General features: G+C 42.8%; 3 protein-coding genes across 3 annotated transcripts; all 3 read right to left on the bottom strand.

Moving 5' to 3' along the window:
- Window positions 1-58: 58 nt before the first annotated feature.
- LOC129835747 (tetraspanin-1-like) lies at window positions 59-6,730 on the bottom strand. The gene is made up of 8 exons (XM_055901509.1): window positions 6,659-6,730; window positions 4,775-4,856; window positions 2,296-2,511; window positions 1,797-1,871; window positions 1,466-1,573; window positions 1,113-1,247; window positions 808-900; window positions 59-574 (listed from the first exon to the last, which is right to left on the bottom strand). The coding sequence occupies exons 2-8, from the start codon at window positions 4,829-4,831 to the stop codon at window positions 521-523; spliced, it is 738 nt and encodes a 245-aa protein (XP_055757484.1). The 5' UTR covers window positions 4,832-4,856; window positions 6,659-6,730; the 3' UTR covers window positions 59-520.
- A 1,902-nt stretch (window positions 6,731-8,632) lies between these two features.
- rab3da (RAB3D, member RAS oncogene family, a) lies at window positions 8,633-20,151 on the bottom strand. The gene is made up of 5 exons (XM_055901479.1): window positions 19,541-20,151; window positions 13,988-14,233; window positions 11,972-12,090; window positions 11,561-11,685; window positions 8,633-9,946 (listed from the first exon to the last, which is right to left on the bottom strand). Exons 2-5 carry the CDS (start codon window positions 14,231-14,233, stop codon window positions 9,762-9,764), a joined length of 675 nt encoding a protein of 224 aa, XP_055757454.1. The 5' UTR covers window positions 19,541-20,151; the 3' UTR covers window positions 8,633-9,761.
- A 949-nt stretch (window positions 20,152-21,100) lies between these two features.
- Window positions 21,101-27,319, bottom strand: pld6 (phospholipase D family, member 6). The gene is made up of 4 exons (XM_055901454.1): window positions 26,604-27,319; window positions 25,974-26,164; window positions 25,325-25,554; window positions 21,101-21,957 (listed from the first exon to the last, which is right to left on the bottom strand). Exons 2-4 carry the CDS (start codon window positions 26,162-26,164, stop codon window positions 21,698-21,700), a joined length of 681 nt encoding a protein of 226 aa, XP_055757429.1. The 5' UTR covers window positions 26,604-27,319; the 3' UTR covers window positions 21,101-21,697.
- Between the last annotated feature and the right edge of the window lie 670 nt (window positions 27,320-27,989).

The raw sequence follows: 27,989 nt of genomic DNA, 5'->3' as shown, positions 1-27,989 counted from the left end.
AAATAAGAACAAGTTTATAATTTCCTCAAAGAATAGAACAAGAAATAAACAAGTCAGATTGAATGTGGTCATTTCTAAACTTCAATATTTATATGTACAAAAAGAGACACTGTATATCCATTCAAGACAGTTGAAGTAATAACAAAAAAAAGTCTTGCCAGTTAGAGCAAGTGTAAAGCGATCACCTTCTCAACACAAAACATCATGCATTCATGTAAAGTCTTCAGCTTGAGCAAGAAACAAATAAGGATAGAGATAAAGGAATCTAATTCACACATAAATAAGAACTGGATGCATACAGTAGGCCCTATACAGATATTGTTGATATACCATGGAGGTGATCAATTCACAACAGGGTTTTGAACAACGCTCCTTCCACTCTTATTTTTCTTTTAGAATTGAAATATTTTAATAATCTTTGGTGTTTGAAATTAAACATGTCGACTGAAGATGTCCATGGTGCTGATGATGATTAAACAGGCGTGGTCATGGATGGTCCTGGATGTCGGGGTCCTCAGTGCTACTTGTTACCAATCTGTTGGTAGAGAACCATTGACACCACCATGGCAGCAATCTGAAACGATGACAGGTCACAAGTGTTAACACAATATAATGGGTATGTTCCAAATGGCACCCTAAACCCTTTATAGTGCACTACTTTTGACTGGGGCCCAAATTGCGCCCTATTACCTTTATAATGCACTACTCCTGAAGAGGGCCCATGGGGCTCTGGTCAAACGTTGTGCACTATGTAAGGAATAGGATGCTATTTGGGATGCAGATAGTATTGTAACAGGTGTACTGTACCTCAAGAGCAGCAATGCCCAGTCCAACAGCTCCAATGATGACAGCATTGTCCTCGATCAGGTTCAGCAACATGGTAAAGCAGCCAATGACATTCTGGAGAGGAAACAGTACTCCAGTATTAGAATTAGATAGCTGTATGGGGATTCAATTATTATAAACACACAAACACAGGCTATTAAATGTAAAACCTAGCCAGGGGCAGGAGTTTTTCATGACTATGGGACCCAACCAAAGTGTAAGGAAACCCTCCTGGTCTAAACACAGCATATCGGATGACCCTGTATTGTACTATTAGATATCTGTACCGAATGTTCAGCAGCAGCAGCAGCACAGATTTCAGTTTTACTACAACATGTTGGTGGGTACATGGAGTTAGTTCGGTTCCCTTGAAAAGGGGATCCATCGAAGTCTGTGTAATTGCGGTATCCACAGCACTTGAACTAGGAGGGAAGCACAGAGACACAAATCATTATGACATGGTAGCATCTACAGAACACAGTAAGCAACTAGCGTAGCCAAGCACCACTGCCTTCTGTGAAACCTGTAAATAATCTGCATAAGAACATATGCATTTATTGAGTACACAAAAGTGCGCTAATAACATCCACTGGCAGAGTGGCAGTAAATTCACTCCTTAATATGAATGAATGAAGTATACCTGTTCCATGGTGCCATTCCATAGTGAAGTCAGGCTCTCGTCCTTCCCATAGTCTTTTTTAATGCTGGCAACAATCTTCTCACTAAGGTCCTCAAGAACTTCCTTAGCCTAAAACATACAAAACAGAACACAAACCCATTTCCACAAATTCAGAAAAGCTTTATTGTCCCAACATTAAATTTGATTTACTACTGTATAAAAACAGTTTTCATCTGCCAATATGAACAAAACCACCACCAGCACAGCCAAATAAAGTTTCAAACGTTCCCCCTATTTACTAATTAGTGCACTGCTTTTGACCAGGGCCCATACAGTGTTAATAACTACCTACCAGTGGTTGGAAGACGAGGACCACCACGCACCCAGCCACCTCTGCAATGAATATGATCAGGATGATGATAAAGAACTGGAAAGGAACAGACAAGCATACAGTGGTTAAGGATTTGATGGAAAATAAACACAAAAAAACAAGGGGTCAAAATGATGACCAATATGATGGCAGGTCAGAATGATTTTAAAGAACTGGAACGAAACAAAATGGCGACAGACAAGCATACAGTGAGGGCTTCATAACAAAGCAAAAGGTAATGGGTCAAAACTATCACATTAGATCAAAGGTCAAAATTCTATAAATATATAATTGCGTATATCAACAAAGGAAGTCATTTTGCACAAAAAAATACAAATAAATGTTTAAAAAAGTAACAAATAATGAATTAATCTTTCCATACCAGTATGTAAATAAAAAAATAAATAGAGTAAAAGTCAAGTTGGTATTTGTATTAAATCGATTTCTGAATATTTATGTTCAATGGTCAAAGATGACACACCAGCATCAGCATACACCTGGACTCCTTCATGGCTCCACAGCACCCTAGGAAGCCCATGATCAGCAGGACCCCTCCAACCCCCATGAGCAGGTAGGCCACGTTAGCCAGTTGGCCCAGTTCTGCTGGGGCGTCCTTAATATTGTCTAACACTCCCAGTAGAGAGCCACTGTCCACCTTCACCCACACCCCCACCGCCAGGATGGCCACACCCGCCAACTGATACACACAACAGGAAGGTGGGAGAGAGAAAGAGGAGAAATAGGGGGAGGGGATAGTTTTAGTGTTTGGGACAATGTTGATGAAGAGTACAGGGAGTATACTTTGAATATTCTTTGAAAACTCTAAACCATATCATTAGAATGCGTCATGGAGAAAAAGTGAATATAAGTGGGGCAAATGTTGTCAAGATCATACAAAATATGGTCATCTCTGCAACCATTACCTTCACAATTTTTGAAAGAAATCCCGAACCCACAGTAATTAGCTAGTATGACAAGGCAGGTTATTCATCTTCTTACTGTGACTAAAAATGACATACAATATTAATTATGGGTAATATTATAACCAGAGAGTATATAAACTCAGCAAAAAAAGAAATGTCCCTTTTTCAGGACCCTGTCTTTCAAAGATAATTCGTAAAAATCCAAATAACTTCACAGATCTTCATTGTAAAGGGTTTAAACACCGTTTCCCATGCTTGTTTAATAAACCATAAACAATTAATGAACATGCACCTGTGGAACGGTTGTTAAGACACTAACAGCTTACAGACGGTAGGCAATTAAGGTCACAGTTGTGAAAACTTAGGACACTAAAGAAGCTTTTCTACTGACTCTGAAAAACACCAAAAGAAAGATGCCCAGGGTCCCTGCTCATCTGGGTGAACGTGCCTTAGGCATGCTGCAAGGAGGCATGAGGACTGCAGATGTGGCCAGGGCAATACATTGCAATGTCCGTACTGTGAGACGCCTAAGACAGTGCTAGAGGGAGACAGGACGGATACCTGCCTCGCAGTGGCAGACCACGTGTAACAACACCTGCACAGGATCGGTACATCCGAACATCACACCTGCGAGGCAGGTACAGGATGGCAACAACAACTGCCCGAGTTACACCAGGAACGCACAATCCCTCCATCAGTGCTCAGACTGTCCGCAATAGGCTGAGAGAGTCTGGACTGAGGGCTTGTAGGCCTGTTGTAAGGCAGGTCCTCACCAGACATCACCGGCAACAATGTCGCCTTTGGGCACAAACCCACCGTCACTGGACCAGACAGGACTGGCAAAAAGTGCTCTTCACTGATGAGTCGCGGTTTTGTCTCACCAGGGATGATGGTTGGATTTGCGTTTATCATCGAAGGAATGAGCGTTACACCGAGGCCTGTACTCTGGAGCGAGACTGATTTGGAGGTGGAGGGTCTGTCATGGTCTGTCACAGCATCATCGGACTAAGCTTGTTGTCACTCAGGCAATCTCAACGCTGTGCGTTACAGGGAAGACATCCTCCTCCCTCATGTGGTACCCTTCGTGCAGGCTCATCCTGACTCCTGATTGACATGAGCAGCATGACAGTGCCACCAGCCATACTTTTCGTTCTGTGCGTGATTTCCTGCATGACAGGAATGTCCGTGTTCTGCCATGGCCAGCGAAGAGCCCGGATCTCAATCCCATTGAGCACGTCTGGGACCTGTTGGATCGGAGGGTGAGGGCTAGAGCCATTCCCCACAGAAATGTCCGGGAACTTGCAGGTGCCTTGGTGGAAGAGTGGGGTAATATCTCACAGCAAGAACTGGCAAATCTGGTGCAGTCCATGAGGAGGAGATGCACTGCAGTACATGCAGCTGGTGGCCATACCAGATACTGACTGTAACTTTTGATTTTGACCCCCGCTTTGTTCAGGGACACATTATTCTATTTCTGTTAGTCACATGTCTGTGGAACTTGTTCAGTTTATGTCTCAGTTGTTGAATCTTGTTATGTTCATACAAATATTTACACATGTCAAGTTTGCTGAAAATAAACGCAGTTGACAGTGAGAGGACATTTCTATTTTTAGTTTAGGGAAAGTTTTCCTCAGTACACAAATCTATCCTCACAAAGATATGACTGTCATTTATGGTCCCTGTGGATCTTGGATGTGACACATTCCTGTTCTGAAGTGCACTTTCTTATCCTGTTCGCTCTCTGAATGACCTTGAAAATATCTAAGGGGTCATTGACCCTAACAGGTCAGGAGGCTTGGGTTCAAAATGGCAGTTATGTGGACATCTACAAGTCCAGAGTGCTAAAGAGGACAGGGGAAGTGACAACTTAATTCAAAGCCATCAAACTCCTTTCAGTACTATAAAACCTTAGTGAATTTAATAGCATATTATGCTAAAAGGAGAAGCTTTCTATAGACTGTTTTGGTGTTAGTATTCTGATGGAATATAGGAGATGGGGGATGATTGAATGTTAGCTGAATGAAAGTTTAAACTTACAAAGATGGCTCCATTGAAGATGAACATCATAATCTTGAGAAACCCGGAGCAGCACATCTTTGCCGTCTGTTGTTTCCTTCTCCTGAAAAACAACTGTGAGTTTAGGAGATACACTTGGACATACAGAATATTTAGTCAGTTACGGTTTCAGGCCAGTGTGTGTGTGTACATAAAACTGTAGAGTTGTAGCTAGACAGCCAACCTGTCTGGTTACAAGATTACAGGATGTTATACCAGGCTTGTCTGAGTCATGTTACAATGACATAGCATCCATTTTAGTTACACATTAACCAGGGAGAAGGAGACGGTTATGGGGCGAAAGAAATGCTCTCTAAATGTAGCATTTTATTTGTTTTCATGTAGAAATAAACTGGGTTTGGAGTTGAAATGAACAATCAGAAAAGACAACCACCGAACCAACATTTCCATTTGTAAAGCTGTGTTGTTTGCCAGCCAAATTCTAAGACCTACCAATCACAATATCGCTTGCTTCCTTATTTCAATTGTCAGTCCAACACCCCTCAAAAACCCTTAGATTGGTAATACGGATTTCACACCTTGCAAGACAGTACCAGTCCTTCTCTTTTACTTGAAGTCGGCGCTACTTGGCAGATAACTGTTAATTAATGGGTCCTGGGCAAAAGTAGTGCACAAGATATGGAATAAGGGGTCATTTGGGACACACTCAGAGTTGATGTTTTATTACTAGAGGCATTTTACAGGCATTGGTATTATTGGAGCAGTCAAGGATCTCTATCAGAATCTTCCTGGCAGTCACTGACGTTCAGTAGCACAGAAAACACCTCCATAAGATAGAGACTTAGCTATCAAGACCCATAATATCTTTATGGTCTGTTTCTTCAGTAGCTTGTTGGCTTTCGTGGGAATTGGAAAAGTGTCACTGGACGAGTCCAAGCCTAGTTGGTTTGGCCAAAGTTGTCTAGTGTAGCCTATTGTACTTTATTATCATAGCAAAGACTCCACAACACACACAGACATATCATTTTGAATTGTTATGTCAATCCTGTATTTGTTTATACCCTCTTCTCTAGTAGCTTGCTGGCTTCCCGTGAACTGGAGAAGTGTCACTGGATGAGAGACCAAGCCTAGTTTTAATTGCCAGAATGACCAGGTTGTTCCTTATTGCTGTTCATGCGTCACTGTCTTTAGTGTACTTTGACAACTTTAACCTGGTACCCACGGGGCTATAAACGTCCCCGTGACCAAGAAATAAGATTGAGAGGCAGAATGTTACCTGACTACAAGTTCTTAAAACAAAGGGGGAGTTTCCCGGACAAGGATTACGTCTAGTCCTGGACTAAAAAGCATGTGTCCATGAAACTGGCCCTAAATGTGACTTATCAACAACACCATCCCAGGAGTCTGTTTCCCTCTAGTTACATGACTAGTGTATGAGAATGCAGCAGCACCATCAAAATATGAACAAGTCATTAATAAGATGCCATTTGATCTCATGACAGTTAGAACTTTGATGTTAACTAGTCTTTCATGCATTGGGCAAAGTTCTCCCCTTAGATACAGGGAGGTTCAAACAGCAGCAACCTGATTCATGTTAATAAGTCATTTATTAAACCCAAAAATCATCTCCCTTCTTACAGATGAAAAAATATAATATATATATACAATGTATCAGTTAAATAGAACAATTTCCCTGGATGTATATGGTCTGACTTTCTGTTGCAAATTGGATGCAAATGTGACCTGTGTCACAAAATGTATTACATTGAGTATTAGTTTATTTACTGAAGAAAGTACTGGTTTTCATGGAGTTTTTATGTAGCACATCAGACAAGTATGATTATATCATTCAAGTTTGTGTATAGTGGATTATTTTAAATGGAGTAGAAGAATTGAGTCTCTTACTTGTGCTGAGGTGATGACGGTTGAGGTCTGAGAGGAGTGTTCGTCTCCAACAAGTCTCTATCTGGCCCTTTATCCTCCCCCCCCCCCCCCTCCCCTCCCCCTCCCCACAGGTCTCACAAACACACACACGAGGGGAGGGAGTAAGTGACCAACGCACCACTGATTGGTTTGTAGTGTAGGACAACTTCCTTGAGGCTAAAGTCCTACTAGAGGGAACTTTATGGCGGAGGTGAAAACACAACTATACAGTGCATTCGGAAAGTATTCAGACCCATTTACTTTTTCAAAATGTTGTTACGTTACAGCCTTATTCTAAAACGGATTCAATAAAACAATTCCCTCAATCTACACACTATAGCCCATAATGACAAAGCGAAAACAGGTTTTTAGAAATGCTTGCAAATAAAAATACAGAAATACCTTATTTACATAGGTATTCAGCATCTTTGCTATGAGACTCAAAATTGAGCTCAGGTGCATCCTGTTTCCATTGATCATCCTTGAGATGTTTTTACAACTTGATTGGAGTCCACCTGTGGTTAATTCAATTGATTGGACATGATTTGGAAAGGCACACACCTGTCTAGATAAGGTCCCACAGCTGACAGTTCATGTCAGAGCAAACACCAAACCATGATGTCGAAGGAATTGTCCGTAGAGCTCAGACAGAGCCCGGACTTGAACCCGAACTAACATCTCTGGATTGACCTCCCGAGTGGCACAGTATCTCAGTGCTAGAGGTGTCACTACAGACCCTGGTTTGATCCCGGTCTGTATCACAACTGGCCGTGATTGGGAGTCCCATAGGGTGGTGCACGATTGGCCCAGCGTCGTACGGGTTAGGAGAGGGTTTGGCCGGGGTAGGCCATCATTGTAAATAAGAATGTGTTCTTAACTGACTTGCCTAGTTAAATTAAGGTTAAATAAAAAAATAGCTGTTTAGCGACACTCCCCATTCAACCTGACAAAGCTTGAGAGGATTTGCAGAGAAGGGGAGACACTCCCCAAATACAGGTGTGAAACGCTTGTAGCATCATACCCAAGAAGACTCGAAGCTGTAATCGCTGCCGAAGGTGCTTCAACAAAGTACTGAGTAAAGGGTCTGAGTACTTATGTAATTATTTTCAGTTCCTTTTAATACATTTGCAAAAATGTCTAAACCTATTTTTGCTTTGTCATTATGGGGTAGCGTGTAGATTGAAGGAAAAAAACTATTTAATACATTTTATAAGTCTGTAACAAGATGTGGAAAAAGTCAAGGGGTCTGAATACTTTCCAAATGCACTGTATGCGGAATTTGTCACATTGCTCTTCAGGATCTATTGAACCTCAAGAATACAAAGTATTTCAAACTCCCTTTCATTCAAAGGTATGGTATTGCACTCCCTCAATGTTTACTGCGTGGCTCATCATTTATTTATAGACCAGGAACACTTTTTTATTGTCATAACCTGCACACGTTGACATCACTCAGCCAAGTGTTATAACCTGTCGCTAATTCCAATCAGCACTGCTGTAGAAAAAAAAAAAAAAAAAACTGCCAACAACCCAAATATATAGGGACTAGGGACTAGGGTGCCACTATAGGGACTAGGGTGCCATTTGGGACACATACAAACCTATCCCTCAACTCTACTCTTACCCCTTTTATGAATGGAACATCTGGAGATAAGAAACATTTAGATTATGTCTAAGATAGACCTACTAGGTCTATGTCAAATGACCACAAACAATGGCAACAAGTAAACTGTACTCCAACACACTCAAAGAAATTCCCAAGGAAATTCATACATGTTGACTGTTATGGGAGTTCATAGCATTCACCTTACAGTATACAGTAATTAGAAGCCTTTTCTACGACAACCATTGAATGAGGAAGTCACTACATGTTACTAAGCAGTTACTGTAATTGAATGTAGGCAAATTAAGATATTTTGGGATGAAAGAAGGAGATATACACCTGACCGGACTTCATTAAATTTACATAATTTTTTTTATTTCGTTCATTTCGAGGGGATTGAGCAGACAGTCATTAACTGAAATTAATCAAACGAAATCATGCTATGACTTTTACATTTGACCTGAGCACTAAAACATTAACCTATAAAAACACAACCAAACCATACACAAATATAGTAAGGCGTTTTTCCATTCAATGTCTGATGTAGAATCTAATAGCTCATTCAGTTCCAGGAGTTAGTGGGACAGTGCAGGGCAGGAAGGTCCAGCACGGTTGGGGATCAATTCCTTTTCAATTCAGCCAATGCAGGGAGTAAACTGAAACTCTAAATTCTCCTCAACGCTACTCCATGAGAATAAAAATGGAATTTCAGTTCAGTTCCTGAATTGAAATTGAATTGACCCCCAACATCTAGTTGAGTCAAGAAACTTTGGCAAGTTGGTTGGTCAGTCATAGTTGACCTGACATTTTGGTTTTACAGTGTATAGGCTACAGATGAACATTCCTAAGCAATAGCCTCATAAGCCAGCCCTCTAGACGCTCCCTTAGTATAGGGCCTTGGGTTTTTACACCGCAGCCAGGAGAAACTCCCTGAGCTATTGACACTATTAGAGGGTGCTTCCATTATTGCTGCAGTAACATTCAACATCCACATGGGGGCAGTATGATCAAGACAATCAAACATATCTGAACTACAGCACTGAACAACAGTTCTCAGGCTAGGCTTGGGTTGTGGGAAGATCCCCAGATGAAGTCTCCCCTGGGTACAGATCTAGGATCAGCTTACCCTCCCCAATCCTAACCATTAGTGGGGGAAATGTAAAAATGACCCAAGATCAGAGTCTAGGGACAACTTCACACTACTCCGGGAAGCTTATCTTATAGCAAAATACATTTCATCAGCTCATTCTAAACAAGAGGACTGATGTGAAATCTGTTGTTAGAAGCAAAGTGAGTGCAACAGACTGGGGAACCATTCGGTAATAGGGATAGTAGCAACAATGTTATACAAAACCAAAAGTACATTCACAACGCTAGATTTCTGGCAAGTCAATGAGCGTGTGTGGGAGTGGTTGTGTATTTAATTTTCTCAGTGTGTGTGTGTGCACGAGCATGTACACGGTATGTATGTTTAAGGCGTTATCAGCAGGAGCAGCCACCCTTGTCTGGGGGCGTGTCCTGTAGGCTGGGGCCCGTGTGATTGGCCAATGGGCTGGGCTCCCCATTCACGCTCTCGCTCATCTTCTCGCAGATGACGTCGACGAGACGCTCGAACACCTGCTTCACGTTGATGTTGTCTTTGGCACTGGCCTCGAAGAACTGGAACACTAGAGAAAGAGAGGGAGGAGAACAGGGAAACAGAGGATTACTAGAAGCAACAAGCCTAGCAAAAGAGTGACTTGTTTTGTGTTCTGTGTGAGTGTATATGTTGAAGTGTTCATACACAGTATTTGTTTATTTTCTGGGTGTGTACTGTATATATACCAATGTTAGTCTGTCTTTTAAGGTTGCGAGAGACAGGAGACAGACGAGTATATATATGTGTGTGTGCATTCTCTGCCACCCAGCTTGTCAGCCAGTCTCTGTCTGTCCTCAGAGAGAGAGCGAGAGGCAGACAGTGTGTGTGTATTCTCTCCTACCCAGCTCGTCAGCCAGTCTCTGACCGTCCTCAGAGAGAGAGCGAGAGGCAGACAGTGTGTGTGTATATTCTCTCCTACCCAGCTCGTCAGCCAGTCTCTGTCCGTCCTCAGAGAGAGAGCAAGAGGCAGACAGTGTGTGTGTATTCTCTCCTACCCAGCTCGTCAGCCAGTCTCTGTCTGTCCTCAGAGAGAGAGCGAGAGGCAGACAGTGTGTGTGTGTATTCTCTCCTACCCAGCTCGTCAGCCAGTCTCTGACCGTCCTCAGAGAGAGAGCAAGAGGCAGACAGTGTGTGTGTATTCTCTCCTACCCAGCTCGTCAGCCAGTCTCTGTCCGTCCTCAGAGAGAGAGCAAGAGGCAGACAGTGTGTGTGTATTCTCTCCTACCCAGCTCGTCAGCCAGTCTCTGTCTGTCCTCAGAGAGAGAGCGAGAGGCAGACAGTGTGTGTGTATTCTCTCCTACCCAGCTCGTCAGCCAGTCTCTGACCGTCCTCAGAGAGAGAGCGAGAGGCAGACAGTGTGTGTGTGTATTCTCTCCTACCCAGCTCGTCAGCCAGTCTCTGACCGTCCTCAGAGAGAGAGCAAGAGGCAGACAGTGTGTGTGTATTCTCTCCTACCCAGCTCGTCAGCCAGTCTCTGTCTGTCCTCAGAGAGAGAGCGAGAGGCAGACAGTGTGTGTGTGTGTATTCTCTCCTACCCAGCTCGTCAGCCAGTCTCTGTCTGTCCTCAGAGAGAGAGCGAGAGGCAGACAGTGTGTGTGTATTCTCTCCTACCCAGCTCGTCAGCCAGTCTCTGTCTGTCCTCAGAGAGAGAGCGAGAGGCAGACAGTGTGTGTGTATTCTCTCCTACCCAGCTCGTCAGCCAGTCTCTGTCTGTCTTCAGAGAGAGAGCAAGAGGTAGACAGTGTGTGTGTATTCTCTCCTACCCAGCTCGTCAGCCAGTCTCTGACCGTCCTCAGAGAGAGAGCGAGAGGCAGACAGTGTGTGTGTATTCTCTCCTACCCAGCTCGTCAGCCAGTCTCTGTCTGTCCTCAGAGAGAGAGCGAGAGGCAGACAGTGTGTGTGTATTCTCTCCTACCCAGCTCGTCAGCCAGTCTCTGACCGTCCTCAGAGAGAGAGCAAGAGGTAGACAGTGTGTGTGTGTATTCTCTCCTACCCAGCTCGTCAGCCAGTCTCTGTCTGTCCTCAGAGAGAGAGCGAGAGGTAGACAGTGTGTGTATTCTCTCCTACCCAGCTCGTCAGCCAGTCTCTGTCTGTCCTCAGAGAGAGAGCGAGAGGCAGACAGTGTGTGTGTATTCTCTCCTACCCAGCTCGTCAGCCAGTCTCTGACCATCCTCCGCTGGTACCAGCCTGTCGTCCTCCAGGTCAGCCTTGTTCCCCACCAGGATCACCTGGGCGTTGTCCCACGAGTACGTCTTGATCTGGGTCGCCCTGGAGACCGGACAACGACAATCAATGTACGACTTTCATAACAATAGTATGTATCTACTTACTGTATATAACCTCAGAGGTAAATAGTGTTGGAAAACCCTTGCATTCCAGCTGTTTCATGACTTAACTAACACGATTTTCCAACAACAGGTAAGGGAGAAAGCAGAGCCCCATGGGAGTACTGTACCCACCAGTCCTGTGCACGCACACACACACAGTGAGAGTTAGTGTGAATGTCTGTCAAATTGAATAAACTTTATTGATTCCAGAAGGGGAAATGACCCACCAGTCCTGCACAGCGTAGAAGGAGTCCTGGTTGGTGATGTCATACATGAGCAGGAAGCCCATGGCTCCTCTGTAGTAAGCTGTGGTGATGGTCCTGTAACGCTCCTGGCCCGCCGTGTCCTGTCACACACACACACACACACACACACGGTTGTTTAGAAGAGTTAGTACCATGTCGTCCATCCCTCCACTTAAATAAATACACACAGCACAGCTTAAATGGACGCCTCCAGTTTCAAAACACAATTGGCCTAGGCTTACTGTAGAAACAGACCGGTGAACCACGAGGGCTACTAGGCTAGCATAGAGAAACACTGTCAACCCACACACTGTAGGCCCTGCAGCAATGGAGAAGCACCTTCCAGATGGAAATATAATAACTTAAGGAATTAAAATCACACATTATGACCTCATTGACTTGAAACAGGGACACCCGTTCTGGTATTTCTATGGGGGTTCACATTGCCCCAGCCCAGCAAAAGCCATGAGGGCCATCCATCATACAGACACATGGTGCCATACCTTATGTGAGTAGTGGGGGAGTATTAGGGGTGAACTGGTTAACTGTAGCCTACTCAGCACAAGACAATGATTAACCCATAAGCACAGCAGAGCAGGGGGAAATCCATGTCAAGACAGCCCTCATGTTTCCACACCCTCTATGTACACCAGGATACAATGGCACCAATGCAGAATACTGTAAACCCGGTCTGACTAACAGAACCCACAACTATAGGGCAAGGAAAAACTCTGGGCCCTAGTTATAGTAGCTGTAACTAGGACCTGGAAGTTGTTCCTGGTCAGGCCACTAGCAATAACACCTCAACGAATAATCAATATTACAACTAAGGTAACGTGGACGGTTTATCTAGAAAGCAACATATCAGCAGTCATAAAGATATGACCAGTAGTTTAGTGTAGTAGTGAGTAAGCTACTGTGAGAGAATCTTCTAGGCACCCTTTTCCCTATACCTACATAGTGCACTACATAGGTAATAGGGTGCCATTTGGGACGCAGCCCTAATCTTCTTCTAGTGAGAATCCTATCTGACAGACAGTAATAGGCATGTATAGGGCGGCAAGTAGCCTAGCAGTCAAGAACATTGGGCCAGTAACCGAAAGCTTGCTGGTTCGAATCCCTGAGCTGACTAGGTGAAAAACGTACTTAACCCTAGTTCCTCCTGTAAGTCGCTCTGGATAAGAGAGTCTGCTAAATGACTAAAATGTATTGGGTGTCAGATTGCACTGTAAGCATATTAGAAAGCAGAGACAGCAGCACAGCCTTCTGCATCTTTTATGAAGTGGACGTCAAGGGATGATGTTCAACGTCAAGTGTGGTTAACATCGAGTGTGAGAGATATAGTCCAACCACAGTCTGCGTCCAAAATGGCACCATATTCTCCATATAGTGCACTACATGGGCCCTGGTCAAAAGTAGTGAATGAGGGAATAGGGTGCCATTTCAGATACAGTACATAATATAGTAAACAGGCACCATGCTTCAAGCAACTGTGGGCCCCTCTTTGATCTGCATAGCTGTTATTTCAGTGGACAAACATCCTGCTCACTCAGCATACCATCATCAGAGAGAGCAGCCTGCTGGAACTTAAGGGTAAAAAATAATAATCAGAGAATGAATGTTGTTATTAGCAAAAACTTCCTCTCCTTCCTCCCTTGTTCTGAGTTGGCTGGTAAAACAAACCAGGCGAACATAGCAGGCAAAAAGGCACATTAACAAGCAAGAATGTGCACAAGGATCCTCACACACCCTCCCTCAAGTTTGACACCCCTTCCCTATAACCTTTGACCCCCTTGTTGCCAGCTTGCTGCCAGCTCTTAGGAAACTGTTGGGAAAAAAACATGTTTGACCAAATACAATGCTATTTCTCTGTAAACAAATTAATGTTTTTAAATGTATATATTTTGTGAAGTATTGTCTTTCTCCAGTAAGACTAGCTGTCGCCATTGGCGTCGGCTAACGGGGATCCTAATGAATCAAAATCAAACCCCATCTTACCCAGATCTGTAGCTTGACCCTCTTCTCGTTGCGGTAGACCGTCTTAACCTTGAAGTCGATGCCCACGGTGGAAACGAAGGCAGAGGTGAAGGAGTCATCAGCGTAGCGGAAGAGTAAGCTGGTCTTCCCCACGCTGCTGTTGCCGATGATCAGGAGCTTGAACATGTAGTCAAAGTTCTGGTCCGCGGCATCCTTCTGGGCCTGGGTCTGCTGCTGGCCGGCACCGGGGTCGCTCGCCAGCGCCATCTAGGAGCGGAGAGGAGGAAACAGTTGAAGCAGTGAAACTCCTAGACCAGGGGTGCGTTCAGTACGACACACACTGTTATAACGTTTAATTCCACGGAAACGGTCCTGTACTGAACGACCAGTTAAAGAACGTTATGATTATGGTCGCCCAGAGGCCAATTGAGTTGCGCAATTTCAAATGGTCATATTGTTTAGGCCTTACCTACCTTTTGGAGAAATGTCCTCTGGTCTGATGAAACAAAAATAGAACTGTTTGGCCATAATGACCATCGTTATGTTTGGAGGAAAAAGGGGGAGTCTTGCAAGCCGAAGAACACCATCCCAATTGTGAAGCACGGGTGTGGCAGCATCATGTTATGGGGGTGCTTTGCTGCAGTAGGGACTGCTGCCCTTCACAAAATAGATGTCATCATGAGGAAGGACAGTTATGTGGATATATTGAAGCAACATCTCAAGACATCAGTCAGGAAGTTAAAGCTTGGTCGCAAATGGGTCTTCCAAATGGACAATGACCCCAAGCATACTTCCAAAGTTGTGGCAAAATTGCTTAAGGACAACAAAATCAAGGTATTGGAATGGCCATCACAAAGCCCTGACCTCAATCCCATAGAAAATTTGTGGGCAGAACTGAAAAAGTGTGTGCGAGCAAGGAGTCCTACAAACCTGACTCAGTTACACCAGCTCTGTCAGGAGGAATGGGCCAAAATTCACCCAACTTAGTGGGAAGCCTGTGGAAGGCTACCTGAAACATTTTACCCAAGTTAAACAATTTAAAGGCAATGCTACCAAATACTAATTGAGTGTATGTAAACTTCTGACCCACTGGGAATGTGATAAAATAAATTAAAGCTGAAATAAATCATTCTCTCTATTATTCTGGCATTTCACATTCTTAAAATAAAGTGGTGATCCTAAATGACCTGAGACAGAATTTTTACTAGGATTAAAATGTCAGGAATTTTGAAAAACTGAGTTTAAATGTATCTGGCTAAGGTGTATGTAAACTTCTGACATCAACTGTACTTTATAAAACTATTCAATATTTGGTCAGTCATTGGACCTGACTATGTGATGATCAGGGTGAATCTGACAATGTTGTGAGTCAGCAGGTTTCCTCCATAACTCTCGCTCGCCCTCTCCATTTTCCTGCATCATGAATAAAAGCCAGAGTATCCTGTCCTCTCACCCCTCATCGCTATAGTCCTGTCCTGCAGTATGAATTAAAGGCCAGGGGTAATTCCACAGTAACGGAATTACACTTAAAATGTATGCCAAACAAAAACCATTGATTTCAAAGTTTAACAAACCATACAACTCTATGCACAAGGACTACTTTAATAATAGAAGACTGAATATTTTACAAAAACACATTCACTGGTAAAACTGTGCAGATGCAAAGTGTGGTAACAGAATAGTTTGTGTCCACGTTTTCTGAAAAACATCTGCTCTGAATAAAGATTCAACAATGTCTGCAGAAAGAATGGGGTGTCAGCGATAACATGACTCATTGACTTGAGAAATATATATATTTTGGTTATTGAACTACAGTAAGTGAAGTTACACCCAGTAACAGAATTTCATCATGGGTCTCTGATATGTACTACACAGAAATGGATAATCATGGATATGAACGTCATTCTCTTCATGGTGATGTATCTTAGGAATAAATATGAAATATCCTCCTTGGGTATTATTCTACACACTGGCTATTATTTTAATGGGCTCTGTCCTCAAACAGCAAATTTGGTTGGTCCGGACCAAATCAGAACCAATCATAGGGATGTAAACAATGTTTCACAAGTTTGGACATCAAAGTAAAGCACAGTAGAGTTCAGTACAGCAGAATCGAGTAAAGTACAGTACATTAGTGTACTCAACTCAGTCTGATCTACTCTATTTCTTCACTGTACCGAACTCTACTTTTCTTTACTGTACTCTGCTGTGCAAACCCAACTGTAGTTTGTGAATACTATGATTTCCCCCATTGTAGCCAATTCCAGATTTGCCAATTCCAGATTTTGGTAATACAAACAAAATTGATATCAGTAAAAACACTGATTGAGCGGTCTACCTTCACTTGTTACTTTTGTGAACATTCATTATCCTCCCTCCTAATGAGGGAGAGACATTAGAAAATATCTTAAAGATAAGTGGGTTTTTGGTAACGGAATTAAGGCAAAGGGAAATGTTTCTTAAACTTAGAGTTTACAAACTAAATATACACTGAACAAAAATATAAACGCAAAATGTAGTGTTGGTCCCATGTTTCATGAGCTGAAATAAATGATCCAAGAAAATAGTTCAAGCGCACAAAAAGCTTATTTCTCTCAAATGTTGTGCACAAATTTGTTTACATCCCTGTTCGTGAGCATGTCTCCTTTGCCAAGATAATCCATCCACCTGACAGCTGTGGCATATCAAAAAGCTGATTAAAACAGCATGATCATTACCATTATCATTATTGTCCCCACACCTTGTGCTGGGGACAAAAAAAAGTCACTAAAATGTGCAGTGGTGTCACACAACACAATGCCACAGATGTCTCAAGTTGAGGGGGCGTGCAATTGGCATGCTGACTGCAGGAATATCCACCAGATGTGTTGCCAGAGAATTGAATGTTAATTTCTCTACCATAAGCCACCTCCAACGTACTCTTAGAGAATTTGTCAGTACATCCAACCGGCCTTACAACCGCAGACCACAAGTATGGCATCGTGTGGGCGAACAGTTTGCTGATGTCAACATTGTAAACAGAGTGCCATTTTATTTTACCAAGCAAGTCAGTTAAGAACAAATTCTTATTTCAATGACGGCCTAGGAACAGTGGGTTAAGTGCCTTGTTTAAGGGCAGAACGACAGATTTTTACCTTGTCAGCTCGGGGATTCGATCTTGCAACCTTTCGGTTACTAGTTGAATGCTCTAACCACTAGGCTACCTGCCGCCCATTATGATACGGACAGGCATAAGCTACGGACAATGAACACAATTGCATTTTATTGATGGCAATTTGAATGCACAGAGATACTGTGACGAGATCCTGAGGCCTGTTGTCGTGCTTCACTGTAGCTTCATTCACCGCATTTGATCTACAACACATAGCCTATTAGCTATACAATTAGCTGCTACACATTAACTCAGCACCGGGATTAAAAAACATCGCTTATTACATAGAGGGATCTGTTAACAGAAAAAGTATTTTGTTAACAAAAGGTAAACAAATAAGTTTGCTTTACAGAACCATCTTTTTTGTGCAGTTTTACAGAACCTTTCCTGCAATTCTAAACATTTTGCTATGGGGTGGAGATACATTGTCACTGTTTTAAAGCTAATTTTCTGCAATTCTACCATAACTTTTTTTGCCATGACTTATGCAAGGTTAATATGAAGGTAGTGAACGTGACTAACAAAATCAATGGTTGCCTCCTGGAGGTCAGGACCCCAGGGCACATGCCCAGTCGGTAATTTGGCCATGATTACGACAAGTTTAGATAGCTGGCTAGACTAACTAGACTCATTTACCAATCTACATTTTGTTTTACAAACATGAGTTAATTGAGTGACTGTCAGTGAGTGGAAAAAGGAAATATGCTGCAACCAAGTTTGGAAATGGTACTTTTTGTATTCTAACTCTCAACAGTAAGTAAAGACACAGACTGAGTTCCAAAAACCTTTCACATAAAGATCCGGACCTCGGTGTCCTCACGGCCGTGTATATGCCTCAACTTCTCAAAAATAGAGATTGATTCGGAACCCAATTTGACATGTTCCTATAAACTTCACATGTTGATGCTCATGGCTCCTTTTACATGGAAATGACCCCAGAATGTTCACTTCTCTCTCTAGCTCTCCTCCATCTCTCTCTCTCCTGGCCTGGAGCATATGAGGGACGCTGAGCTGAGCTGTGCTCTTTGCCTGATTAAGACCGTTTCCTTGGCAACCAGCTCAGCACAAACCATCCAGGGCCATAAAAACTAATCTGGCCAACAAAAACTAAGCATTACAGAGACCCAACAGACACGCACACTGAATACAGTAACACGACTAGAAGAAACCAGTGCGTGTTACTGTTGCCAAAATAGCACTTATATCTCAATTCTAACTGCATTCGTGTTGGTCATGTTGGCATCTATGTTTGCAGCCTTTATGGGGAGAATTGACCCATATCAACGCATTGAATTTCAATGTAGGCCTTATAATCAATCATAATACCACACAGGTATATTACCCTCCTTCAAAAGGGACATTCAAAAGCAAAGGTACTACACATGATGAGTGATCCACTGCCCTTTAAAATGGAGGTATATTAAGTAAAAATGACATATTCCACTAGTAACAGTTGGGAACATTACAAGTATATTTCAATATGTTCCAACCTGAGGCTGGAATCATTGTTCTATGTGACAAGGTGTAGGTGACGTGACCCAGAGGAAGAGGGACTTGAGTCACATTGGTAGTAGAAGGCAGGAAGGAATCAGGACATGATGCAACATTCCATTCAATGTACATAGTGGGCATATCTAAAAATACCACTTTCCCTAGTCTACAGTGCACTACTTCTGATCAGAACCACATAGCCGAGGTGTGTTTGTTTGTTTATGTGAATGGAAAAGGTAAAGGAGGTCACTTCTTTGAGGTGATGGGTGGGACGCTTTTAATTCCTCCCAACCGGATATGATGACCTAAACAATTTATGGTTGTGTGCGGAATGGCACCATATTCCAAGTGTATATCCCGAATGGCACCCTATTTCCAAGTGGTGCACTGAGGAGTGCCATTTGGAACGCAAACATTACAATATCATGCATGTACGGCCAATAAACTATAAGACTAATATAAAAATGTAAACCGTTGAACTGCCTGCTCAAAAAGTAAACCGTAAGGCAATACATTCCCAATACATTCCCGAAAGTTGGCCAACAGCTTTCGTTATTTTATTTATTTACAATTGATGGTAATAGAACTTTACACATAGGCCTAGTCTACTCTACTTTGATATAGTAGGCCTAAAGCATACAAAATAATGAGAACACTGGTTGTAGGCACTTGCTGAAAGCTTTTTACATAGAGAAACTCAGGCAGAAGGCAACAGCTGTCCCAAAACCACACGAGCGGTACTAGTCTAAATTGATTGTAGCCTTTTGCGGGGAAAAAAAGATAAAAAACACTCAACTTTGACAATAATGAAAGTGATGCATCTCAGAGCTTCCATATGGCCAATATATCATTACTTTACAAAATGAAAAGAACCAAAACACAAAACCTCATAAGAATTGCTGCTGAAAATACTGTCGTTTTTTTTTCTTTACCTCAAATCCAGTGTATGAATCGTTTTTTCGTCCACTCCCTCCTCCCGTTCCAACTCGATGTCTGTCTTTTCTCTCGCCTACTGCACCGTACTCCCGGATCTCATGCTCGCTCCTCCGTAGATTTTTGCGATATGGAAGGCTGCGGAAGTTTCTCTATATTAATCCAGTGTCACCGACAGACCGACTCAGAGAACAGCAATGAATCCACGTTCACACAACCTCTAAACATACAAACTCTGTACGTAGTGTTGCCCGTTTGCTGAACTTCAAAGGTACTTAACGAGTGCAGTGCGCACAGGGGTGCGCGTTGTTCATTTCAACATTGTTGCTTTTTGTTGTATTGTTAGTTTTCTTATTTTCTCTCCCTCTCGTTCAACAAGTTTAAATTGGTACAGTTCAGAGGAAATGTATAGTCAAACAGGCAAACAAATACAAGATTCTCCACCTTTTCTTCTACAACAGTTACTCAAATATTGTAGGCCTACATTGCTAAATATTAAATCGATATAGATGAGAATACATACAGGGAACAGCGTAGTTAAAAGAAAAACACCATCAGCTTTAGTATCAGCGATAGTGTGCTATGTAGGTATATGAGTAGGGTTTCAAAATGCCAGTGGTCTTTACCAAAAATTTCCCGGTTTTCCACAAATCCTGGTTGGAAATTACTGGAATTAGGAGGGAATAAGAAATCCTAGAAAACTCCTACCAGGATTTCCTTAAAACCGGGGAATTTGGGGAAAGTTACCAGAAGTTACCAGACCCTGTGTATTAGACACCCGTTGATATATTTATACCACTAACTAAACCGTGGGAATGTATTTCTATCTTACCATGGGAGATACCCAACCCACTACGGTTTTGATTGAATAGGGCCTTATGTATTACTGAGAAGTTCCGACTAGCACCTGAATGCTGCATTATTCTTCATTCAGCCTTCTGAATGCCCACCCCCACAGTGATGAAGGCAGTCGAGCATACAGTACAGTCCAGCTGACACAGAGAAATATGAAAGATATAGTCTAGCTGACTGGCCTGTACCACCCAGGGCTCTGACTGATCATATAAATAATGCTCCTTCCTGCATGAGAAATGGAAGTACGCTACAGATCCTGGGCACAAGGCCAAATGGCACCCTACTCATATAGTGCACTACTTTTGACCAGAGCCCTATGGTGTGTGGTCAAAAGTAGTGCACTATATAGAGAATATGGTGTCATTTGGGACACAGCTTCTGGGGGATTGAGATGTAGGAGGCCTGCCATATTGCAGTAGAGTGGATGTGGGTTTTTAATTGGAGCTGTGTGCTCTGAGAAGCATTACAAATATCTTCTGCGTGACTGCAATGCACCACTTATCTCCCAGTGCAATTGTTCTGACTGGGCATAGTTGTCTGGTTCTTAATGATAAGCCATAGGATGGACTGAGTTAACATTAAGTATTCTCACTATCTTTATCTAAATACTGTAATCAAATCCTATTTTAAATATAACGTTTAACATACAAAACAAATTCCTATCTTTTAGTTATCCAATATAACATAAAAAAAATGAAAACAGAATTCTAATTACTTTGTATTAAAATATATACAACATCGTGTCATACAATAACAAAATACCTCAATGTAAACAACGTAAAACTACAAAAAAACGTTCAAGTACAAAATATCAAACTACCCATTTCTACATCATCCCCACACCAGTGTAAAGCAGTGATTGATCTGTCAAAAATATATTACTTCTACTGAAGTAGGAAACTACAGATAAAAGCCATGTTTCTCTCAGTCTATTTACATGACGAAGAAAGCTGGTTTCTCTGATAAGATGTGGATGAGCAGGTTTCTCTGAGATTGAAAAAAATAATATAAAACTACTAGATAGCAAGCTACCCAAATTATACATCATGTACTTGACCAGTACTGCCCAATCCTAATGTACCACACTACACTTATATAAACACAATTTGTATTTGGACAGGTCTGTCCCGGATAAGGACCATACATACACCTTTCTATCCATAGTACTAAACTAGCAGGTTTCTCACAAATGGAAAATATTTTTAAATAATCGACACAATCACCGTACCAGTTGGTAAACCAAAAGTAACCACTAGCTACTGCACCATACAAACATTTCAGCCATGTTTCTCTCAGTCTCTCTATAGTACTAAACTAGCAGTTTTCTCAGCGATGGACGGCAGGTGTCTCCTAGCCGGGTCATTGACATCCCAGAGCCTCTGGAACTCAGTGATGAAGGGCAGGACTAGGTCTGGTTCCTCCGTGACCAGGATGTTCTCCTTGTTGCTCTGGATGGCTGTCAGGGTCCAGTTCAGGGAGCCGGTGATTAGGCGCCGGCCGTCCACCACGGCAAACTTGTGGTGCATGTGGACGGCGCCGGAGTCACACCTCACACAGATGCCTGGGGAATGGAAGGGGAATACACAGGATGAGAGGGGCCATGCTATAATATGAATACAGTCACAGTTGTGGTGCATTGTGGTGGAGTCACACCTCACAGAGATTCCAAAGAGAGAGAAACAGAGACAGACAGCTTGCGCCATTCATCATTTGTTGGTCTAAGGACGTGGTTCCCAACCTTAAAAAAAAAAAATCATGCCACACCTTGATGGGAGATATAATTCTGCAGCACATCTAAAATGTCCCAGTTAATGTATTTAGTAGTAATGACCTCAATCTAACTGATCCACTGTATTTTTTTTATTAAATAGGGTTTATTTGAACTATTTTCATAGTTCCTTAATCATGATGATTAATTTGTGTGTACCCAGTGCTTGACTTGGACTAAAATAGGTTCAGGTACTCATTTTGCGTGCCGGTACTGTTAGGTGGAGGAGCGCCACAATACTTTGAACATATATTCTATAAAGGGGAACATGAGCTCAAGCAGAAGAACATTTGAGGTACCAGTACTCAGCTCCTGCCCAAGTCAAGCACTCTATTTAACCCTTTAAAAGCGTCCCGCAAATCCACGCTAGAAATAATATATGTATACTAAACAAAAATATAAACGCAACATGTAAAGTGTTGGTCCCATGTTTCATGAGCTGTAATAAAAGAGCCTAGATATTTTTCATTGGCACAAAATGCTTATTTCTCAAAAATGTTTGGCACAAATTTGTTTACATCCCTGCTAGTGAGCACTTCAGTTCAGTTTTGTCACAACACATTGCCACAGATGTCTCAAGTTGAGGGAGCGTGCAATTGGCATGCTGACTGCAGGAATGTCCACCAGAGCTGTTGCCAGAGAATGTAATGTTCATTTCTCTCTTCATTTCTCCACCAGGGTCTTAACCTGACTGCAGTTCGGCGTCGTAACCGACTTCAGTGGGCAAATGCTCACCTTCGATGGCCACTGGCACGCTGGAGAAGTGTGCTCTTCACGGATGAATCCCGGTTTCAACTGTACGAGGCTGATGGCTCGTGTGGGCGAGCGGTTTGCTGATGTCAACATTGTGAACAGAGTTCCCCATGACGGCGCTGGGGTTATGGTATGGGCAGTCATAAGCTACAGACAACGAACACAATTGCATTTTATTGATGGCAATTTGAATGCACAGATATACTGAGGCCCATTTTCGTGCCATTCATCCGCCACCATCACCTCATGTTTCAGCATGATAACGCACGGCCCCATGTCGCAAGGATCTGTACACAATTCCTGGAAGCGGAACATTTCCCAGTTCTTCCATGGCCTGCATACTCACCAGACGTGTCACCTATTGAGCATGTTTGGGATGCTCTGGATCAACGTATACGACAGGACATTCCAGTTCCCGTTAATACCCAGCAACTTTGCACAGCCATTGAAGAGGAGTGGGACAACATTCCACAGTTCACAATCAACAGCCTGATCAACTCTATGAGAAGGAGATGTGTCGTGCTGCATGAGGCAAATGGTGGTCAGACCAGATACTGACAGTTTAAAAAGAAATCTATGCCCCTACTTTTTTTTTTTTTTTAAGTTATCTGTGAGCAACAGATACATATCTGTTTTCCCAGTCATGTGAAATCCATAGATTAGGGCCTAATTAATTTATTTCAGTTAACTGATTTCCTTATATGAACTGTAACTCAGTAAAATATTTTAAATTGTTGCATGATGCGTTTATATTTTTGTTCAGTGTAGCTCTGGTAAAATAGGTCTTTAGTTTTAACAGGTTGAGCTAGAGTGATTTTTCTGTATTGTGTAGGTGAAAGTTGTGCAACCACAGACACAAAGCCATGCTCCATTGGTTTCTATGGCAGAGGCTTTAATACAGCTAGCCCAATCAGACTTGCCTGTGCTAATGGTTCTCGCAGGCGAAGTAAATCGATACAAAATGACTTTGCTTGTGATGCGCCCCCTCAAATGATACAAATGTAGTCTAACCACACGGGACTTGAAACCACTATACAGATGTAACCATGTGCTATTCAATGTATTTACCAGAGCTGCATTGGGGCTCCCCAGTCTAAATTCTATGTGCATTCCACAGGTTTCTGACTCGTCCGGGCTTGTGCTGGCAAGCCCACTAGGGCCAGACCACGCTTGCAACATATTCTATCATCCCTCTGAATGCGTTCCAAATGGCACCCTATTCTCTATATAGTAGGTCTACACAATTCATCGAATTCACATCGAAATATTTCCATATCGCATGCAATATTTTAGCATCTCAGCCTTGTGTAGTGTTTGTTTTTATAGTTTACTCCTGTGATTTGTCTCCTCTTGCGGCTGCTTCCCACACACACCAAGCTCCGCCCCGCCACTCAAGCGGTGCAGTTCCTCCTCCCCCTCACTGTTAGATTCACTTAGTTTGCATGCTGTTCTGTTAAGTCAAATGAAGTCAACCGATTGTTCCAAACAAGAACATTTTGCTTTCCACTTTTCTTCTTAATATAAATCATTCTATTTCTATGATTCCAACAGTCCGCCCAAGAGTTTGATCTATATCGCATGTCAAATAGCAATCACAGTATTTGGATAAAAAACTGTTTTATTCACAATTAGCTTTTCTGCCCATATCTTGCAGCCCTACACTAGTTTCGACCAGTAGTGCGCTATAAGGGAGCCATTTGAGATGCACACACTCTCTCTCTCTCTATGCATTATGAGCATGGACAGTGTGTAACTGACTACACTGAAGAAGTTGGAGTGCAGAGCAGCTTGATAAATCACATTAATTATGATTAGGCTATAATGAGGAACCAGGAACCACTCTGGGACCTAGTTAGAACTCTCCAACAATAACTTTATTGACTGAAATGATTGATCAATAAGATCAATCGACTTCTGACTCTGCATTAGCACCCCCCCCCCCTCCCCTCAGTTTTCCTCATGTCATGTTAGTCATTGCATACCTTAGAGAGCTATTTATAACTCAGAAATGTCCAGATCAACTAGCCCATGTCAGCTAATGTTTTTTTTAGCTAGTTTTTTTAGCCCATAGATTTTGTTGTAATGTTTGAGTCACTCAAATATGACATTAATACACATTAGAAAATGCAAAATGTATATAATTGCAGAAAACAAACAAACCTGCAACATTTTCTCTCCGTCAACAAGAGGGGTGTGAATAGTTTGTGTCATGAACAGTGCTTGTTCCCATAGAAATAGACATGGCGCGTGGGATGTCCCCCAATGCTAGAAGGGGGGCCTGAGTGAAAAACTTTGGGAACCCCTGGCCCAACCTGATTTGCAGATGAGTGATGTAGGTGCATAGGGGGATTGTACATAGCTAGGTGGTAGGTTCTAAGAACTGCTTTAGGATTGGGCCTCTGCCTACCTGCTCTGCGGATGGCCCCTATCTGGGAGCCGGTGATGAGGGTGTAGTCCATGTCAGTGAGGATACGGATGGGGATGCCCCTGGTGTGGAGGGCCAGCACGGCCCGGCTCAGATCCAGGTTGGTGAAGGCGAACACACACAGGTCCAAGGAGGAGGAGGCAGACAGGATGTGGCCCAGGAGACGGGTGAAGGAGGTGTTGACGTTGTGGGGTAAGGGACAGGGGCAGGGGCTAGGGGGAGAGAGGAAAGGAGGGGGGAGATGGGGAAAGACAAAGAAGGGGAGAGGGAAAGAGGAGGGGAAGATGATGGGGGACAGGGGAAGAAGATGGGGACAGAGGAGAGGAGGATAAGAGGGAGGAAAGGGAGAGAGAGGAGTTACTGTGGAAGGTGTATCTACTGTATAGTAGTCACTCATTGAATCATTATTCCTAGCCCATAGAAAAACATCTGAAATCAACAGAAAGGCTATCAAAAAACAGCAACATTCTTAGAGACATTGGATAGATATATTATTAATGAATATGATGGTGAGTAGTTAATGTTGACTGTGCCGGCATCCCAAATGGTACCCTAGGGCACTAGTATGCACTACTGGGACACTACAGGGCCCTGGTTAAAGGTGCCATTTGGAACGCATTCTATTACTTACAACGGTGAGTCAGGAGTGAAGAGACGCTCTGTGCAGGCGACCTCTGTAGGAAAAAAGAACACTTCTTTCAGGGGCCCTCTGGATATTTTCCGGGGCCAGAGGCGACAGAAGAGCCAGCCCAACCACTCCACACTGAGAGTGAGGGCCACAGCCCCCAGACCCAAGATCTTCACCATCTGAACCACTGACATCTGTGGGCAGCGGGAGAAGATGTCATGAAAATGTTGAATGGAAGCGGTAAATTACATACAGTAGGCCTTCCCACCTTTCCCCCTGCCTTTCAGCTCTTGGTTAGGATTAGCCTAGCTAGGGTGAAGTCTTGACAGCTAATGATAGTTAAGGTCTGTTGGTATGCAAAACAGCCATTAACTTGTGAACGGAGCTCGTTTTCACCAGTTTTATAAGGACAATGACATCGCTAGCAAATAATGGACCACTGCTGCAGCCCAGTGCAGAGGATATAGTAGATAGTTAGCCAGCTAAATTAGTTTATTAGTCAGGGCCATCTAGCTATCTTATCTCTGCAAGTCTGAGCTACCTTCATGCAGTCGCTATTTTTGTAAGAACACTTTCTCAGTTCATACATGCTGTGTGCTAGAATTAACTCTTATTTTAAACCACTTTAGCTACCTTGACTTTTTTCACCGTCGAGCATCTGTCTTCACGATGGACTTAATTGAGTGGACTTCGAAGACGAAGGTCGTCCAGTGCTCTAGAGCTGTCAATCAATTTAAAACTCGCGGGATTTTTCAACGTTTCCACCAATCAGGGGATAGTTGTTAAAGAGGTTGAACATATATTATTTAGTGAAACGTATGATGTAGAAAGAGAGGTTGGACGGGGATGATGGGATTAGTGAGGTTTGTAGGGAATAATTGTATTGTATTAGAAATGCAGGGTTAGTTAAGAGAATATAGTGGCATAGATAGGTCGTGAAAGGATTCAAACTCCTGTACAGTTGGTGTATGTGTACGCACGTGTCAGTTGGTTGCGATTCGCCAATAAAACTTAAAGAAGACAAAGAAGAAGAAGACGACAGTTGTTCATGTTAACTTCCGGTTCTGAAGGCGATCTCAGGAGGAAAAATGGCGGAAACAGATGTTCTGTTTGAATCAGATGGCGTGTCGAGTGGATATGAGAATAATTTGATTACAGTGACGAATGCAAAATGAAATAAGAGAAGTAAAGTGTTAGTGGAACCTAGTAAATCCAAATGTAGTTCTGAGTCTTGGTTGGAATAAGGGGTTTGGATCGATGTTGTTTCCTGGGAAATCCTTTTGAAGTCTATTAAAAATGTGGATGCGTTGGATGAGGTGGCGTCGATGAAAATAACGAGAAGTGGGTTTATTTTTTTAGTTTGTTTCTATCGAACAGATGTCGGATTGGAATGTGTCGTGTGTGGATCTTCGAAGCAGGGCGCCTATCAAGGGTGTTATCTCTGGGGTGGCGCTAGAAGTAAATGCAAAGGATATACGTGAAGAATTGGGTCAAGTGGTTGGTGCACAACGACTGACCCGCATTGAAAGATGGAGTGCGGAAGCCCACTCCATCCAGCCATTCTATTGTGTTTATTTTTTATGAAGAGTCTCTCTTCTCACGTCTATTTGGGTTATATGGGATTCCATGCAAGAGCCTTCATGTCCAAACCCATGCAGTGTGATAAATGTAAATTATTTGGTCATGTGTCAATTGTATGTGGACGGGAGGTGTATTCTATGCCAGCTGAGCCTAAATGTTACAATTGTGGTGGTGAACGTGCACCCGAATTTCTGAAGTGTCCTGTTAGGGTGAAGGAGACAGAGGTGGCAAGAATAAGGGCTGTCCAGAATGTATCTGGAGGCATTGAGAAGAGAGGAAGGCGTGAAGTTGAAGAAGTAATGGTAGTAGTAGAGACAAGATGTTCCGTGTCAACAGAGGGATCATGACATTTTGCATATTAAGGTGGACGTGGTAGCATTTATTACTTTGGTTATCAACTACACAGCACAAACGGAGAGGAATTAGGAGAAAATAGAC

This window comes from Salvelinus fontinalis, chromosome 3 (assembly GCF_029448725.1).
Source record: "Salvelinus fontinalis isolate EN_2023a chromosome 3, ASM2944872v1, whole genome shotgun sequence".
In the NCBI taxonomy this organism is placed as follows: Eukaryota; Metazoa; Chordata; class Actinopteri; order Salmoniformes; family Salmonidae; genus Salvelinus; species Salvelinus fontinalis.
The sequence above is the reverse complement of the archived record's forward strand: the minus strand, read 5'-3'. Positions and strand labels throughout refer to the sequence as shown.